General features: G+C 44.9%; 2 protein-coding genes across 2 annotated transcripts in view; one reads left to right on the top strand and one right to left on the bottom strand.

Annotated features, from left to right (window-relative positions):
* FGD1 (FYVE, RhoGEF and PH domain containing 1) overlaps positions 1 to 9,228 on the top strand; it is a 41,680-nt gene extending 32,452 nt beyond the window's left edge. Inside the window, exons 11-18 of the mRNA XM_032331823.1 lie at positions 273 to 365; positions 532 to 611; positions 4,613 to 4,643; positions 5,127 to 5,228; positions 5,602 to 5,727; positions 5,916 to 6,077; positions 7,402 to 7,545; positions 8,074 to 9,228. Of these exons, the coding sequence (XP_032187714.1) occupies positions 273 to 365; positions 532 to 611; positions 4,613 to 4,643; positions 5,127 to 5,228; positions 5,602 to 5,727; positions 5,916 to 6,077; positions 7,402 to 7,545; positions 8,074 to 8,379 (1,044 nt within the window). The 3' untranslated portion in view covers positions 8,380 to 9,228. The remainder of the gene's footprint in view (positions 1 to 272; positions 366 to 531; positions 612 to 4,612; positions 4,644 to 5,126; positions 5,229 to 5,601; positions 5,728 to 5,915; positions 6,078 to 7,401; positions 7,546 to 8,073) is intronic.
* Positions 8,958 to 14,403, bottom strand: TSR2 (TSR2 ribosome maturation factor). The gene is made up of 5 exons (XM_032331828.1): positions 14,095 to 14,403; positions 13,842 to 13,932; positions 11,012 to 11,103; positions 10,238 to 10,408; positions 8,958 to 10,007 (listed from the first exon to the last, which is right to left on the bottom strand). The coding sequence occupies exons 1-5, from the start codon at positions 14,401 to 14,403 to the stop codon at positions 9,873 to 9,875; spliced, it is 798 nt and encodes a 265-aa protein (XP_032187719.1). The 3' UTR covers positions 8,958 to 9,872.
* Between the last annotated feature and the right edge of the window lie 3,401 nt (positions 14,404 to 17,804).

Here is a 17,804-nt window from a genome sequence, read left to right as displayed (position 1 = left end):
TCACTACCTACAGCTAGGAATATTTTTTCTCTACTCCAGAGGGAATGTAACTAAGACTTAGAAGTGACTTGCCCAAGGTTGCCCAACTGGGCAGTGACTCCCATGCCTAGGCTCTTTCCTTCTGACCCTTGTGCCCAACTTGCGCTGTGCTTTCTCCATCTATTGCCTTGATTCCCCAGCAATAAAGCTTCAGGAGACTTCTAAGGATAGGGAGCTGGGCCACACCTCTCCTGGGTCTTCCACACATACGTCCCAAAACTTTTCCTTCCTAGTTCAACGACCGCCTCCTTTACTGCGTGCCCAGGCTGCGGCTCCTTGGCCAGAAGTTTAGCGTGCGGGCACGCATTGATGTAGATGGCATGGAGGTGAGCACCAGGAAGTGGGAGATGGGTACCTGGAGTGGGGGCTTGGTTCTGGGAGGGATAAAGTTGTTCTGACTTTGACCACAAGTCTTTGTGTGCATGTGTGCAGAGGGTAAGGGTTCTGTGGAGTTTAGTTATCCTCACAAAGACTTTTTCTCCCTCCATTCAGCTAAAGGAAAGCTCCAACCTCAATCTGCCTCGGACCTTCCTGGTGTCAGGAAAGCAGCGCTCCCTGGAGCTCCAGGCTAGGTACTTGACCTTACCTATACCTTCCCTCCAGCCCCCTCTTTCCCTTCAGATATGAAGCATCTAGTTTCAGGCAACCTCGCCAAGGAAGAGATCATTCCACAGAAAAGATGGGCACCTTTTCCCAAAGATGCTTCCTTGCTCTTCTGATGGGTTTTGTTAGGGGAGAGGGGAGAATGAGATATTAATCCCAACAGGAATAACAACAATACAGTTTCTTGTAGATTCAGACATTGAAGAGAAATAACAACCAAATGCAATGCTTGGTCCATGATAGAGCCTAATTTGAACAAAACCCTAAAATACATTTGCAAGACAATAGGGAAAATCTAAGTATGAACTGAACAATAACTGTTGGGTAATTACTGCTAACTTTTTCAGGTGTGATAATGGTATAATTGTTATACAAGAGAATGGCCTTGTTTTTTCATGATGCATGCTGAAGATTTAGTATCGTGATACCTGTAATTTATTTTTAAAAGACTTATTAACCAGAAATATATAAAAACATATACATCATATATAACTATATGTGAACATATACATATATATGAAGTAAATATAGCAAAATATTTTTTAAATTTGCGTCTATATAGTAGGCATACATTTAGTGAATTTGTGCTATCCTGTCTGCTTTTTTGTATGCTTGAAATTTTTTATAATAAAACTTTTAAAAATAACAACATTTAAAAATAAGGTCTAGCCATTTAACAAAGAGGCTTTCATATCCATCCTCTACTTGGATCATTATAATAGCTCACATTTAGTGAAGACTTGCTCTTATGTTAGGCACTGTTTTAAGTGAATTTTAACTGAAACATTTTAAGTTTAACCTGACTAGTTGAATCCTTAAAACAACTCTTGAAGTAGCTACTGTTACCATCAACCCCATTTCACAGATAAGCAAACTGTGGCACAGAAGAGTTATGTACCTTGCCCAAGATCTCATAGCTAGAAAGCAGAGCTGGAAATAGAGCTCACATTGCCTTCTGAGGGCCCAAGTGATTAGGAACCGAGGTCAGGGTCAGGGCCAGAGAATGGATGCATATGGGTAGATGTTTTATTTCTGACAGGCTGCAAGGAAGTGAGAAATGACAGTCAGAACCCTCACTGCTGGTACTGTGTGGAGGCCGGAAAGAGAGATGAATGTTACCTTTGAAGCTCTGGGGGACTGAGAGAGCATCCTCGAGGCCTGAGGCCTGCAGCCAGGAAGCAAGAACAAAGCCAACGTGGGCACATCCAGGAGGGGGCTCAGCAGAACCTGAGTGACAAGTCATATGACTCAGACAGGTCTTCTGCTGGAAGGATGGGAAGGAGGGGGCTGCGGAAACAATGGAGCCAGAGAGGAGCACTAAGCAGTGTAGGGTTTCCTCCTAGTGGCAGAGGAAAGGCATGGAGGGTTTGCTTTGCAATTGTTTGTACTGCCCTTTAAAAAATTTAATGAAAAATTTCAAATATGCAGAAAAGTGGAAATACAATAAACACCCATATACCTACCATTTAGACAACTAGTGTTCAACCTTGGCAACACAGGGATCAACTAGGGAACTTTTAAAAAATGCTGCTGTCTGAAGTGCGCCTGTCTGGCTCAGTCAGCAGAGCATGTGACTCTTGATCTTGGGGTTAGAGGTTTGAGCCCCACGTTGGATGTAGAGATTACTTAAAAATAAAATATTTTTTAAAATACTGATGTCTGAAACCTACCCTCAAAGACTGATTGAATTTGTCTGGGCACAGCCTGAACATGAGGAGTTTTAAAAGCTCCCTTGGTGGTTTTAGTGTGTGCACCAAGGTTTAGAACCACCGACTTAAGAATCAACAATTATTGACATTTTGCCATATGTATCTTTGGCTGAACCATTTTAAAGTAAAGACATGATACTTCACCCCAGGCCTTTCCTTTCCTCTAGTTGCATATATATATGTATGTGTATACACAGATACATACACCCACATATACACACACACACATTTTCTTTCTATATTTTATTATGAAAATATTCCAAAATACAGAAAAGTTAAAAAAAATTATACAGTGAACAACTATAAACCCACCATACAGATTCTATAAGTGCTAACATTGTCCTATATTTACTTTATCACCAATGTATCCTTTTATCCATCCACCAATCCATCTGGTTTTTTTAACATGCATTTCTTTTTTTTTTTTTTAAGATTTTATTTATTTATTTGACGGAGAGAAATCACAAGTAGTCGGAGAGGCAGGCAGAGAGAGAGAGAGGGAAGCAGGCTCCCTGCTGAGCAGAGAGCCCGATGCGGGACTCGATCCCAGGACCCTGAGATCATGACCCGAGCCGAAGGCAGCGGCTTAACCCACTGAGCCACCCAGGCGCCCCTTACGCATTTCAAACGAGGTTACAGGCATCACTACACCTTATCCCTTAAAGACTTTGGTGTGCATATTATTAACTAGAGTTCAATATTTGTTAAATGTCCTCTCCTTTTCTTGAGGCCAAATTTTCACACAGTTAAATGTACAGGTCTTAAATGTGTACCATCACTAAGTTTTGATAAATATAAACATACATGTCACATTTTTTTTAAAAAAATGGAATGCTATGTGTATTTTATGTTTTTACTTAACATCAAGAGCTTTCTATACCACTTAACATATTATATTTCACGTAACATATTATAAACAGATTTCTATACCATTTATGTTGTCTTGACAGTAATGATATACCATCATTTCTTTTTATCTGATCCCCTGTTGGGCACTTAGGCTGCTTCCAATTTTTCATAATAAATAGCATTGCAATGGACATTCCTGCAGCTAAATATTAACTCCTATTCTTAATTTTTCATGAAGTGGTTCTAAGGATGTAGTCAGATTTTCATATTAGAAAAATACTTTCGGGCGCCTGGGTGGCTCAGTGGGTTAGGCCGCTGTCTTCGGCTCAGGTCATGATCTCGGGGTCCTGGGATCGAGCCCCGCATCGGGCTCTCTGCTCGGCAGGGAGCCTGCTTCCCTCTCTCTCTGCCTGCCTCTCCATCTACTTGTGATTTCTCTCTGTCAAATAAATAAATAAAATCTTTAAAAAAAAATTTTAAGTAAAAAAGAAAAATACTTTCGATGTCTGGTGTGTAGATGTGGAAGGGGATTAGAAGAGGCCAGGAAGGCGTCAGCCAAGAAACCCGGGTCCTGTCCCTAGTAAGCAGTTTATGGAGCTGTCCCAGCCTAGAGGCCTTGGAGACTCCAGGGCAGACAGGAGAGATGGGAAAGGAAGGAAAAAGGAAGAGGTAACTCACACTGATTGAGCACCTAGTGGACCAAGGATTATGCTAGGCACTTACCTATCACTGGTTACTGCTCAGAACAACCCAAACTGATCATTCTCTCCATGTAAAATGGAGAAGAAAATGGATTAAAGGAAAACAAGCTCCCCACCCTTTCTCAAATTTGCCATTCCAACAACAGGGAACTATTTATGGTCTCTTGTGCTCAGTGGGTTAAAGCCTCTGCCTTCGACTCAGGTCATGATCCCGGGGTCCTGGGATTGAGCCCCGCATCGGGCTCTCGGCTCCGTGGGGAGCCCGCTTCCTCCTCTCTCTCTCTCTCTGCCTGCCTCTCTGCCTACTTGTGATCTCTGTCTGTCAAATAAATAAAATTTTAAAAAAAACAGCCCCACCCAAATTCCAGGCTGAGGCAGGTCTCTCCTGGGCTTCTCAGCCCTATTTTCACTCCAGGTCACAGTGCTAATCCCCCTGTATTGTCCCTATCTCCCCTCCTAGACCATGAGCTCCTTGAGGATAGGGCCAGCCCTCTCTAAGCCCCAAGTCTCTAGCACAGGGTCTGGAAATTATTAGTAACTGCTGAATAAATAAATACAGGCTACATGACTTGCCTAAAGTTCATATAATAAGTTAAGGACCAGAGGGTCAAAACCCTGGTCTGACTCCAAAATACTGTTTACCACTCCAGTTGCTTTTGGTTGGCCTGCCTAACCCAACATTTTTCTTTCCCCCCCACCCCGCACCCCAAGGACTGAGGAGGAGAAGAAAGACTGGGTCCAGGTAACATCCAAGAAGGCTTTGTGGTAGGGGGCTGGAAGAGTATTAACAGGTCTCCTTGGGGTTTGTGGACTCTCCCCTAAACTCGTATCAGACCAGAATGGGCCTGGACACAGCTTTCCAACAAACTTTACCATCCCTGTTTTACAGATAAGCAAACTGAGGTCCAGAGGTTAAACAGAAATTCACAAATTCTCCCTTTAGAAAGCTGGCTCCTCTGAGGGTACAACCCCAGTGAGTTAAATCCTGTAAAACCTAAAGTCCAGACAGTGGCCAGGAAGACCTTCTGTGATTTTTCAACCACTAATCTGAGAATTGGATTTGGGATTGGGCTTGCTCAAGATCATATGCCTAACAAGGGGCAGAGTCTGGCCAAGAAACCAAGTTTTCTTACTCCAGGCTAGGTCATAGGAAGGTAAGGTGAGGGTGGAAGTAGGTGGGTTTTGAGGTGATCTGACCTCTTATTTCTTAAAACCTCCTTTATAGGCCATCAACTCCACCCTCCTGAAGCACGAACAGACGCTGGAGACCTTCAAACTGTTGAACTCAACAAACAGGGAAGATGAAGACACACCCCCTAATTCTCCAGTAAGAGTCCCCACCCTCTCCCCCTGCACTGGGACCCTTTCCAGGCTTCCAAGTCCCCACTTTACCTTGAAATGATCCTTGCCCCTTCCCGGAGAGTGAACACCAGAGAGGCAGAGTGCAGGACCTCAGAAGAACAGTCTTCTTTTGGTATGGCCACAGAGGAATCATGGGGGAAACTGAGGCCCAGAAAGTAAAAATGACTTGTCGTCAGTAGTATGGTAAGGTAAGGTCAGAGCAAGGACTCAAAGGCAGATCTTCTGAATGTATCTGCTGCTTCCCACTGATGATCCAAGCCTTCGGGCAGAGGGCAGGGGCTGGCTGGACTGGGCTGGGGAGTAACTATCTCTGACCTGGGACCTGGCCCTCTCTCCAGAACGTGGATCTTGGGAAGCGGGCACCTACACCCATCCGAGAGAAGGAAGTCACCATGTGCATGCGCTGCCAGGAGCCCTTCAATTCCATCACCAAACGCAGGCACCACTGCAAGGCCTGCGGGCATGTGAGTTTTGGCAGGCAGGGGCAGAGATAGGGAGGGGACAGGCTGGCAGCCCAAAGGCCCACTTTCTGAGTGGGTTACCTTCTAAGTAACCTCTAAGTGGGGGAGGCCATGAGTCCACTGTGGGAGTTGGTACACTGAAGGGAAAGACCTGCAGGAACCAGGCTGTTTTTGCCCACTTGCCACCCCAGGTGGTTTGTGGGAAGTGCTCCGAGTTCCGGGCCCGCCTCATCTATGACAACAACCGCTCCAACCGTGTGTGCACGGACTGCTACGTGGCCTTGCATGGGGTGCCTGGGAGCAGCCCGGTCTGCAGCCAGCATACACCCCAGCGCCGGAGGTCTATCCTGGAGGTAAGAGCCAGGTTCCCGACTAACAGTCCCACGCCAACCACATGGGCCCAGCAACCCACCGTGACTGACACACGCGTGGGCATCTCTGAAATGCTAGGGTGCTATGTGCTTCCACTGAGCAAGTGACCCAGGCTTGGAGTGAGTAAAATGAATGCAAGAGTGAATGAAAGACGAATTTTTATTTAAGTGCTTTAGCCATTTAATCCTCACAGTAAGTAATCTATCCATGCTATTTCTATCCCTGGGTTACAAATGAGGGAACTGAGGCTCAGGGAGTTATTTGCCCAAATTACACAGCCAGCAAGTGGCAGAGCTAGTACGTTTTTTCAATAAACAAATTATCTTTTCTTATTACAAAATAGGATATGTGCGCTGGGGAAAATTAGACAATATAAACAAAAATAATAAAAACACCATATTCCTTCCACCCACTAGATTACCACTAATAATTGTGCTGTAGCATACCATACATACATTTTTGGTTTTGTTTTTAACCAAACTGAGGTATTTATTTCACTTAACATTTAAAGAATGCTTACTCTGGGGGTGCCTGGGTAGCTCAGATGGTTAAGCGGCTAACTCTATTTCAGCTCAGGTTATGATCTCAGGGTCCTGAGATGGAGCCCTCGGGTGAGTTCCTCACTCAGGGGGGTAGTTTGCTTGAGGATTTACTCTCTCCCTCTGCCCCTAATTCCTGCTCACGTGCACATGTGAGCGCTCTCTCTCTCTCTCTCTCTCTCTCTCTCTCTCTCTCAAAAATAAATAAATAAATCTTTTTAAAAAAAGAATGCTTACTCCGTGCCAGGCACTCTTCTGAGCATTTTGCATACATTAACTCATTTAATCCTTACAACAGACCTATATGTTCTCCTTCCAAGTCAATACATTTTCATCTCAAGCTGGGATTCTAAGCCAAACTGCCTTACACAGCTACCCAATCCTCTTCACAATGCTAGGGTTGCCTCTTGCTTAAATCCAAGGCATGAATGTTATGATGAAATACAACGAACAGGGGGAGGTATAAAGGCATAAGTGACTTGAGGAATAAATCAACTGATGGAACAATGCCTGCCTGGCATCTAGGTGCCCCTGCTGAAACACCCCTCCCACCAACTCTTAGGAGGCAAGCAGCCACTGCAGTGCAGCAGACAAGCCTGGCTTTCAGCCTCAATCCTAACCCACAGGGGGTGGGGGTACTGGACAAATCCTTCCCACCATCTGAGCTTCAGCTTTATCAATCCCTATGCTGAGGGCATGTCAAAGCCAAGAGTAGCCAGGCCAGGCCTTCTATCAACACTGATGTCCCCTATGTCTCTGGCCACAGAAACAGGCCTCAGTGGCTGCGGAGAACAGCGTCATCTGCAGCTTCCTACACTACATGGAGAAAGGTGGCAAAGGATGGCACAAGGCATGGTTCGTGGTCCCTGAGAATGAACCCTTGGTGCTGTACATCTATGGAGCCCCTCAGGTGTGCATCCCATTCTTTCAGGGCCTTTCAGCCACCTGGCAAAACCAGGCTGCTCCTCTTCTCTTTCAGTCCTTGACCTCTCCTTGGCCTTGGGAGATTGGGTAAGGCTAAGGGGAAATCAGAACCCCTACCCCTTGTGAGACAAAGACCAGCTAGAGACAAGGAGTGACTATGGGCCAACACGTGTAGGGAAAAGCGGGGTGAGATAGTGGAGCTAGTTTCGTGGAGGTTAGGCACTGCTAGGTCCAGTTTGGAGCGGGGAAGAACGTGTGAATGGAGGCAACAGCTGAAACAAAGGCCTGCAAATATTATTTGTTATATGCTAAAGAGACTAGCCCAACTGGTTTTGGTTGTGGGAGGAAATGGGTATTTGAACTAGCCTGCATGCCTCAGTTGACATTTTTCAGTTGCTATCAATGGAGCCATGGACATTTCCGGAGGAGGGGAAGGAAAAGAAGGGTTCAGCTGATGCAAAACTAGTGAGAAGCCCAGCCTCGAGGTGACCCTCAGCTCTGTCCTGTTCCCTAGGATGTGAAAGCCCAGCGCAGCTTGCCCCTCATTGGCTTTGAGGTGGGGCCTCCTGAGGCAGGGGAGCGGCCTGACAGAAGGCACGTCTTCAAGATCACCCAGAGCCACCTGAGCTGGTACTTCAGCCCCGAGACAGAGGAGCTGCAGCGGCGATGGATGGCAGTGCTCGGTCGGGCAGGCCGTGGGGACACGTTCTGCCCAGGACCCACACTGTCTGAGGACAGAGAGATGGAGGAGGCACCAGTGGCAGCTTCAGGAGCCATTGCTGAACCCTCCGAAGCCCCCCAGACCCAAGACAAGACCTAGAGGGTTTGGGAGGAACTGGGGCCCGCTGCTCCACACTCTAGCTGCCCATGTCCAATTGGGGGCCCCAGCCCCCTCCCTCCCAGCTCAGTCAATACTTGAACTCCCATCACGGGCACTTTCAATCCCCAGTGCTGGGTCTTGGGTTTTTTAATTCATCTTTTCACAAAACATGGGCTTTAAAAAAAAATTCCTACAGTGATGTTAATTTTTTTTAAATCCCTGTCCCCAGGAAGGGTGGGAGCTGTTGCTAGACCCCCTTGAATTAGGCTGTTTTGTCCTCCATCCCTTCAACATCCTACAGATCCTGCCTCCACCCAATTCCCCCCCAAACTGGAGGCAGATTTGGATTCAAGTGCCAGTTATGCCACTGACCCCATGGCCCTGGCCCACCCCTGCTCCCTCCAGCCAGTGTATACACACATTACGTGGGGTGGTGACCAGACCCCTCCTGCCTCTTCCATGGCTTATAGCTTCTACCCGGCCCCAAGGCTACCCAGTATTTTATCGTCCAGACCCATGGCAGGGCCACAGGGCAGGACAGGGGAATGGGGGGAAGACAATGGATACTCTTTGTTTTGTTTTTTAAAGAAAAATACAGTTTATTTCGGGCTTATGGAAACTTTCAGAGTGCTGCTGTGTTCCATTTATCCACCTCTTTGTTCACAGTAACAGGCTGCTAGGGTGGGCCCAAAAACTGCTCCCTTACTGAGCTCTGAAGCCCAGCTCCTAAAAGGCTGATTCTAAGGCTCTTCATGGGTCAAGTCACAGATTAAATAATAAGGTACTATTTACTGAGGTTTTAAGCCTCATCCCTGGATTTGGGTAAGTATATGGAAAGAGGCTGGGGGAGAAAGAAAACAAAGCCCATGTCCCCCAAGCTCACCACCTAGCCAAACTCTTAGACTTCCTGAAGGAATCCAGGGCTAGAGGCTAAGCTGCAGAAAGGGAGTGTTCCTGGGAGGTTCCAATTTCTGGGCAGGGGTACAGAGCTGCTTTGTGTGTGTATGGGCAGGGGAAAAAGAAGAAGAGGTACCACAGCTATTTTCATTTACATATTCAACTCATCTTGCTTCTAGTTTGCAAGTTCATCTCAATATTCCTGACCCAGCAGGGCTACTGGTTCTCCTGCTGGTCCTCTCCCTTCACAGATCCACCTGGCCACTGTCAACCAGTGTTTAGCTTCTCCAGTCATGCCCTCACCTGTTCAACCCTCCCTCTTCATACTAACCACACCTGAGAGGCAATGTACTATGAAATCAGGCCCATCATGCAGACAGTAACTTAAGACCTAAGGGAGTGTGGTGAACCAGGTCACACTACCTTGAGAGCAAGGACCCTAGGGTTCTTCTTCCCCTGGAGGAAACTGAACAGGGGAACAGGAAGAGGGTGGAGATGGGGGAACCAGTCCAAGAGTCCACAACCCTCCCCAAAACCCCTACAGACAAGGCTCAAAACAACTAGCAAGCAAGGACCCAAACCATTTCCAGCCCCACTCATTTCTTTCTCCGGACAATGGTCCAGCCATCCTCCACTATATCCTCTTCTTTAATAGTCTGAGAGTCTGGACCAGAGGATTCAGGCTGGGGGCAAACCCCATCTGTAGCTGCCCCATCATTCGTAGCTGTAACCTGGAGGAGAAATACAGTAAAAAGCTAAATACAACACCTCCTGGCTATGGCCACTGGAGACCCAGGCTCTCTTCCCAGCTTTGCCAGGACTGGCTGTGTGACCTTAGGAAAGTTCCCTGCCCTCTCTGGATAATATATCCCCCCACCCCATCACTTCCTATGAAACTAGCTGATTTCCCAGAAAATTGAAGATATCTGCATCTCCCCACCCAAGGGGCACCCCCTTTCACCTCCATTTCCTCCACGCTGTCCGCATCATCTTCATCCGTTTCTCTGGCTGTTGTAACTGCAGTGGCTCTGATGCTGTACTTTCTTTGGGTAATGTGAGAGGCCATCTCCTTCAGAGCAGCCCCATCACCCCTCTGGAAGTGGTAGAACATGGTCTGTAGCTGCTGGCTCACCTACCAAGAAAACATTCAACTAGCTTGGATTTTTTGGAGAACCTACAATACAACCCGCATGTGTCTGCAGCGAGAGTAGGGAAGGGTTTGGAATTTTCCAGAAGAGAATGGAGCTCTTTATTCCCCAAGGAGTTCACTACTGAAGGAATCAGGAATCAGGAATCAGGAATCTGTTCACTACAGAAGGACCCAGGTAAGAGCCTAAAGTATGGAAGGAGAGCTTCCTAGCAAAGGAAGGCACTAGAACTCGGTTTGAAAGACAGAAGAGGTAAAAGGGAAGGCAATCCCAGCAGGGCTTGATGGGGAAAATGTTAACCAGAACAGGGGTGGAAATGTACCTGGCCTGACCTGCCTTTGGGATGGAGGTGAAGAATGGACCCAGTTGAGAATGTTGTATGGAGAGAAATGAAAAAGAAGAGGCAGAGTTTGGAAAGACCTGGGAAGACTAGACTTTTTCCTTTAGGCAAAAGGGAGTCACAGAAGGTTCTTGCACAGGACTCAAGAAAAGAATGGTTAGACCCAAGGTCTTGGCCTAAAAACAAACAGACAGGGAGAAGAAAGACTGCAGGCAGAGAAATGGGAGTTAGTCCACAATATGCTCACCTGGGGCAGACTTCCATCCTCCACAACCGTATCAAATTCGTTCGTCATGAGCTCCCCGAGGAAGTCCTCCACCTCATCTAGCTCCAAGTCAGCTAATAGGAAAGCAAAGACGAGCCACCTGAATCACTCAGGCCCACTACTATTCAATACCTACTTGGTGGGTCCACATCCGATTGGTGGGTAAAGGCCGCAACAGTGAGCCTTTTATTCACTGAAGTGCTCTGTACTACAGGTTTTTATGTGATTCTTAAAAACCAAACAAACGAACACTAAACATAAATACCTAATTTCCAATCTCCTGCATCCTACCAATCCCTCTTATTCCCAAAGCATCCCAACCACACTCACCCTCTTTCATCTGACCTATTTTAACTGGCCTCTTCTCTGTGACCTTGAACAAGTTACTTATCTCTGTGTCTGTTTTCTCATCTACAAAATGGGGCTAAGGGCAGCCTTCTTGAAGTTCTGTTATGAGGAGTCCCCTAAATAATGCCTAGCATAGGAGAGACCCATAATCCATGTTAATTTGCATCACTCAAGGGCTGAAGTTTCTGAAATGTAGAAACCCTTCATGACTGTAGCTCCACTGAACGGGATAGATAAGAAAAAATGGACGTTAAGTACTTCCAATGATGAAATCATCATAGCCCTGACATCAACATCCTATTGTGTGATTCTGGCTAATCTCCACCATCTAGGCTTCAGTTACCTTCTGGGCCCCTGCTCTACTTTTTCTGAATTAGAGAATTACTCAAGTCGGTCTTCCGGTCTTCCGCAAAGCTCCTCACTCTCCCTTCCCTCTGGGAGAGCTAGTTAACTCCCTTGACTTTCCCTAGCACTCTCATCTAATATCCCCCAAAGCCGTCTCCAACACAAACTACACTCTACCAATTTCACAGATGCCTCAGGCCCTCCACATCCAAAGCCAAACTTATCATCTTACCACTTCAAACCTACTTCTTGTCCTTCAGGGTTCCTCTATTCCATGTAAGGCACCTAATCCACCCAGTGACTCAAACCCAAAACCTGCCTCCTTTTTCCTCTCTCTTCACGACCAAACCATCTCCAAGGCCCCAATCCATTGCTATTGCCACTGCCCTAGTTCAGGCCTCATTATTTTCTACACAGAAATAACCTTCTCATCAGTCTTTCCCTCTCCAGTCCATGCTCCATACTGATTATTTTCTGAACTTTCTAGTAACAAATCTCATCCTATTACTCACCTTAGAAAGGGCCCATGAACTTTCATCACCTACAGCAGTGTTTCATATCCTGCTTTTCAGGAAGAGCTGTCCTGCTGGTTTTTAAAGAAAGCTATCCATAGAAAGCTAATGAGAAACAAAGGAAAACAGGCTTCTTTTTTGTTAGCCAAGCTTTTATTATGTTAATGTTACTGTGACTCCTAAGGAGGAGCTGCAGAAAAGTTCTTACATAATTTGACTGGAGAAGCTTTTTCTTCACTGAACATCTAACAGAACTATTATTCAATAGCCTGCATTTTGGCAAACGCTGGCCTAACAGACAAACCAAAGGCATGTAACATCTTCCACGTCTTAACCTCTTCCCAGGGCCTCCCCACCCCCCAGATTCATTCTCAACCACTCCTACCTACACTCACAAGCGCGCGCACACCCTTACTCCAATACTGAGCTCCCTGCCACTTTCCAAATATAACACATAATCTTCTCATACCACAGAACTTATTTGTGTGTTGCTCTGTCTCCCCCACCTAGTTAACTCCTTTTCATCCCTTAAGACTCAAGCCAATCACTACCTCCCTGAACAATCTCCAAAGGAAGCCTCCTCCTCAGTCTCAGGCTACCTAAGCACCCTGAGCTCATCCTTATTAGAACATCACCCCGACTGTAAATGCCTACTTACTTAAATGGATCCATTACTAGATGCAAACTTCCTTGTGATAACTCTACCTAATGTCATGTACAAGACCAAAAGAAAAAAACCTGAATAAAGAATTTTGCAGGGGCGCCTGGGTGGCTCAGTGGGTTAAGCCTCTGCCTTCAGCTCAGGTCACGATCCCAGGGTCCTGGGATCGAGCCCCACATCGGGCTCTCTGCTCGGCAGGGAGCCTGCTTCCTCCTCTCTCTCTCTGCCTGCCTCTCTGCCTACTTGTGATCTCTCTCCCTCTGTCAAATAAATAAATAAAATCTTTTTAAAAAAAAAGAATTTTGCAAAAATCTTACTACGCAAAAGACCCTCTGCAGGGTCCCTTATTCTTACATGACCTTAAAGACACATCAAAGGTGTAGATCTTTGCTGTCCAAATAACCAAAAGTCATTACTGAGCACTAAAAATATGGATAGACCAAATGGAGAAGGTGCTAAAAGTGTAAAATACCCACCAGATTTTGAAAACTTAATACTAAAAAGGGATGTAAAATATCTCATGAGTTATCTTTTATACGGATTACCTGTTGAGATATTTTAGATATACTGACTTCAGTAACATTAATTTCATCTGCTTCTTTTTACTTTGTTGAAGCGGCTGCTAGAAAATTTTCAATGACACGATGTGAGTTGCATTGTATTTTTATTGGACAGTGCTGAGGTGGATACTTTAATATCTACTTTAGACATTAAGAAACAGAGTCTCAGATAAAACAACTTGTCCAGAGTGATACCGCAGGTCAATGACACAGCCTCTAAGGCATCAGAACTCAAGATTCTGACTCCTAAAGCCTGTATTCATTCCACCTCGACCTTAGTTAGATACCATCCCACAACTGTTCAACAGGAAGTGCGCGCTCTACAGGACCCGCCTCCTCCTCCCCACGCCCGCAAAGACAGGTCGCAGCGCCTCACATTCACTCACCATTGCGGAAGAAGTACTCTTCTACTGCACCCCCCAGCCACTCGGCCTTCTCTTGGCTGTGCACGCCCCCGAAGCCATTCTCCACAGCGATCTGCGAACACAGGCCAGAGCCCACCACGTCAGCCTGAAAGCTGGCCTGAGGTGGTGTAGGGTTGGCTGCTTAAGCCGCCCAGTGGCGCCTCAGGCGCGTTGTCCAGCCAACTCTTGTTCTGCCCCAGACACTAACCTTTATCCTAGCCGTGGCCCTACTCACCTGCAAGGCCGGCCAGGCTTCCAGCGCCGCACGGACGCCAGCCCCAAAGAGCGCCCGCGAATCTTCCCCAACTCCGGCCATCATCCGTCCTCTGGCAACGCGACGCCCAGGAGGCCCAATCGCTGCGCAGCACAGCCCAGGCCAAATGAGCCGAAAGCCGAGCCTGAGAACGCAGATGCGCCTTTCCGCGGACCTGGCAGCAAGACTAGAGCAATAGAAAAGTCTATCAGAGCAATGAATGACATCACCGCAGTTAACTCCTATGTAATAAACCAAAGGAAGCCAGGAGTGGAGGTCGGGCGGGGCCATGGGTTATTGAAAGGTGTAGGGAACTTAATAAAGATACGGATTCCAGGCCTTGGGGCAGAGGAATCAACCTCAGGGAGCATAGCCTTAAAATTTGCATTTAAAAAAAGTAACATCTAAAAAAGTAACATCTAAAACACTGCACCCAACAGCAACAACAGAATATACATTTTTCTGAAGTGCACATGGAACATTCTCCATGACAAACCATATGATAAATTGTAAAGCAGGCCTCAATGGATTTAAAGGAGTTGAAATCACACAAAATTTGAAATTGAAATTAAAAAAATAAATTAAAAAATAACAAAGTTGTAAAATTCACTAATATGTGGAAATTAACACCTTTCTAAATAAAAAATGAGTCAATGAAAAAATCATGAAGGAAACTGGGAAACAAACTGAAATGAATGAAAATGAAAGCACAGCACACCAATATTTAAGCTAAAACAATGCTTAAAATTAATTTTAGAGCAACTGGGTGGCTCAGCGGGTTAAGCCTCTGCCTTCCACTCAGGTCATGGTCTCAGGGACCTGAGATGGAGCCCCACATCCGCTGGCTTCTGCTCAACAGGGAGACTGCTTCCCCCTCCCACCACCCCTGCCTGCCTCTCTGCCTACTTGTGAGCTCTGTCAAATAAATAAATAAAATCTTTAAAAAAATGAGTTTTATAGCTATAAGCACCTATATTAAAAAAGAAGAAAGATGTCAAATCCATAACCTAACCTTTCACCTTAGGAAACTGGAAAAAGAAGAACAAAGTTCCAAAAGCAAGCAGAAGGAAGGAAATAATAAAGACAGAACAGAAAATACCTGGAATAGAAAACAAAAGCAATAGAGAAAATCATGAAACAAAAGTTGATTATTTGAAAAGATCAACAAAATTGACAAATTTTTAGCTAGGTTGACTAAGTAAAAAAGAAGACTCAAATTACTGAAATCAGGAATGAAAGAGGTGACATCACTACCAACTAGCCAAAAAAGACTACATATCATATAATACCATTTAATATGAAATGTACAGGGGTGCCTGGGTGGCTCAGCTGTTAAGCATCTGCCTTGGCTCAGGTCATGATCCCAGGGTCCTGGGATTGAGCTCAGCATTGGGCTCCCTGCTCCGTGCGGAGCCTGCTTCTCCCACTCCTCCTGCTTGTTTCTGCTCTCGCTATCTCTCTCTCTGTCAAATAAGTAAAAAAAAAAAAAAGTAATATGAAATGTACAGAATAGGCAAATCTACAGAGATAAAGAATAGGTTAATGGTTGCCCAGGCTTTGGGGAGGGGGGAAATGGGGTTTCTTTGGGGGGAGATGAAGATGTTCTAAAATTAGATGTGTGATGGTTGCTGTTGGGGCTGAGTTGTGTGCCATCCCTTCCATTCATATGTTGAAGTGCTAAGACCCAATACCTCAAAATGTGACTATATTTGGAAACAGAGCCTCTACAGAGGTAAATAAGGTAAAACAAGGCCCTAGCGGTACACGCTAATCCAATACAATTGGTTTCATTGTAAGAAAAGGATATTAGGGCATAGAGAGAGACATAAGATGCACAGAGAAATGGCTATGTACACAGAAGGTAAATATCTGCAAGCCAAAGAGAAAGGCCTCAGAAGAAACCAAACCTGCTGACAACTTGATCTCGAAGTTCTAGAATTTCGAGAAAATAAATTTTTGTTGTCAAAGCCACCAGTCTGGTATTTCGTTATGGTAGCCCTAGCAAACTAATACAGTTGCACAATCCCATAAATATACTAAAAACCATTGAATTTTATACTTTAAATGGGTGAAATTTATGGCATATAAATAATATCTCAATAAAGCTGTTCTTAGAAAAATAGCATAGGTGATTCCCTCTCACAGAAAGGATTGCAAACTTTGGACTAGACCATGTTAACAAACAATACTGTCACTTCTGTGCCTGGGCCCCTGCTGAATATTGCTGTGTCATGCGTGGGGTTTGATCAAATGCTTAAGGAATTTACAGTCCATCATGCAAGACTGGCCAAGGACCCTAGAGAATTATCAGTGCTCTGGATTAATCTAAGTGTTAAATGACCTGAAGCAGATAGAATTCTGCAAACTCTCTTTAAGAGAAATGGTACAAATTAGGTATGAAGGTATTGCTTCAGATTTATAAAAGAAATCACAAATGTTACAAATTACAAAACTTTCTAAAAACTGACAAATACCATAAACATTCTCAAACTCCCCAAAATAAAATATTTTTATCAATTGTTTGACTCGTCTCCCCACTAATTTTTCTTTTGGTTACAAGCTCCTTGATACCCTCCTCTAAATAAATATGACAATTACTTTATAATAACATTTTCTAGAAAGACTACAAAGAATTCAATTGAATTCAATGTCATTCAGTTGATAAAATTTTTTATTGGTAGTTTAGAAAAGTGTCGACTTCACAATTTGTTATTAGTGAGGTAAATTTTAAGATTGTTGTCAAATTTGGGGAAACCTCTCTTTTTTTTTTTTTTACATGTGAGCTATAAAATTTCAAGGTATTTTAACTGTTCTTGTGCAATGACAAATTGTAAATGCTCTTCAAATTAACTGCGCTCAATAATCAGGGACTTGGAAGTGGCATGTGTAAGTATGGGGTGCTGAGCCTTAAGCTTTATTGTTCTATAATAAATCCATCTCTGTGCAATGTTAGAGAAGGGAGCACAGGGGCTCATGAGAATCCAGCAGAGGGAGCCCCTGACCCAGCCTGGGGGCTTGTGGCAGGCTCTCAGAGATGACGCTTGAGCTGATTCTTAAAAGTTTGAGCGGAATTTTGCCAAGTGGCAAAAACCCCATCCTCTGGTTCAATTAATTTGCTACAGGGGCTCACAGAACTCAGAGAAACATTTTACTTACTAGATCATCAGTTTAGGGTTGCCTGGCTGGCTCAGTCAGAAGAGCATGTGACTCTTGATCTTGGGGTCCTGAGTTGGAGCCCCACATTGGGTGTAGATAGATAGATAAACAAATTGAAGTTTAGATTATTGGTTTATTACCAAAGGATATAACTCAGGAACAGCTAGATGGAAGAGATGCATAGTGCAAGGTGTGTGGAAGGAGCAAGGAGCTTTCATGCTCTCTCTGAATCTCCCTGTGATCATTAACCCAGAAGCTCTCTGACAGGGTTTTTATGGAGGCTTCATTACACAGGCATGATTGATTGAATCTTTGGACATTAGTGATTTGTTGGTGGTCGTTTAGTCTTTATTTCATAATCATAAACTTCACCCTACAATCCAGCTAGACTTAGAGTAAGGAAAATATAGAACCCACAGAACTGCAACAAAAGCACAAAGATTATAGGATATTTCAAGCAGCTGGAGGTGAAAGGGTGCTCTCTAAGCTACAGAAGGAAGTATCTGGCAGTTGAGAGAAAACACAAGTCAAATTTA

The sequence above is a fragment of the Mustela erminea genome, chromosome X, assembly GCF_009829155.1.
Source record: "Mustela erminea isolate mMusErm1 chromosome X, mMusErm1.Pri, whole genome shotgun sequence".
Classification (NCBI taxonomy): Eukaryota; Metazoa; Chordata; class Mammalia; order Carnivora; family Mustelidae; genus Mustela; species Mustela erminea.
The sequence above is the reverse complement of the archived record's forward strand: the minus strand, read 5'-3'. Positions and strand labels throughout refer to the sequence as shown.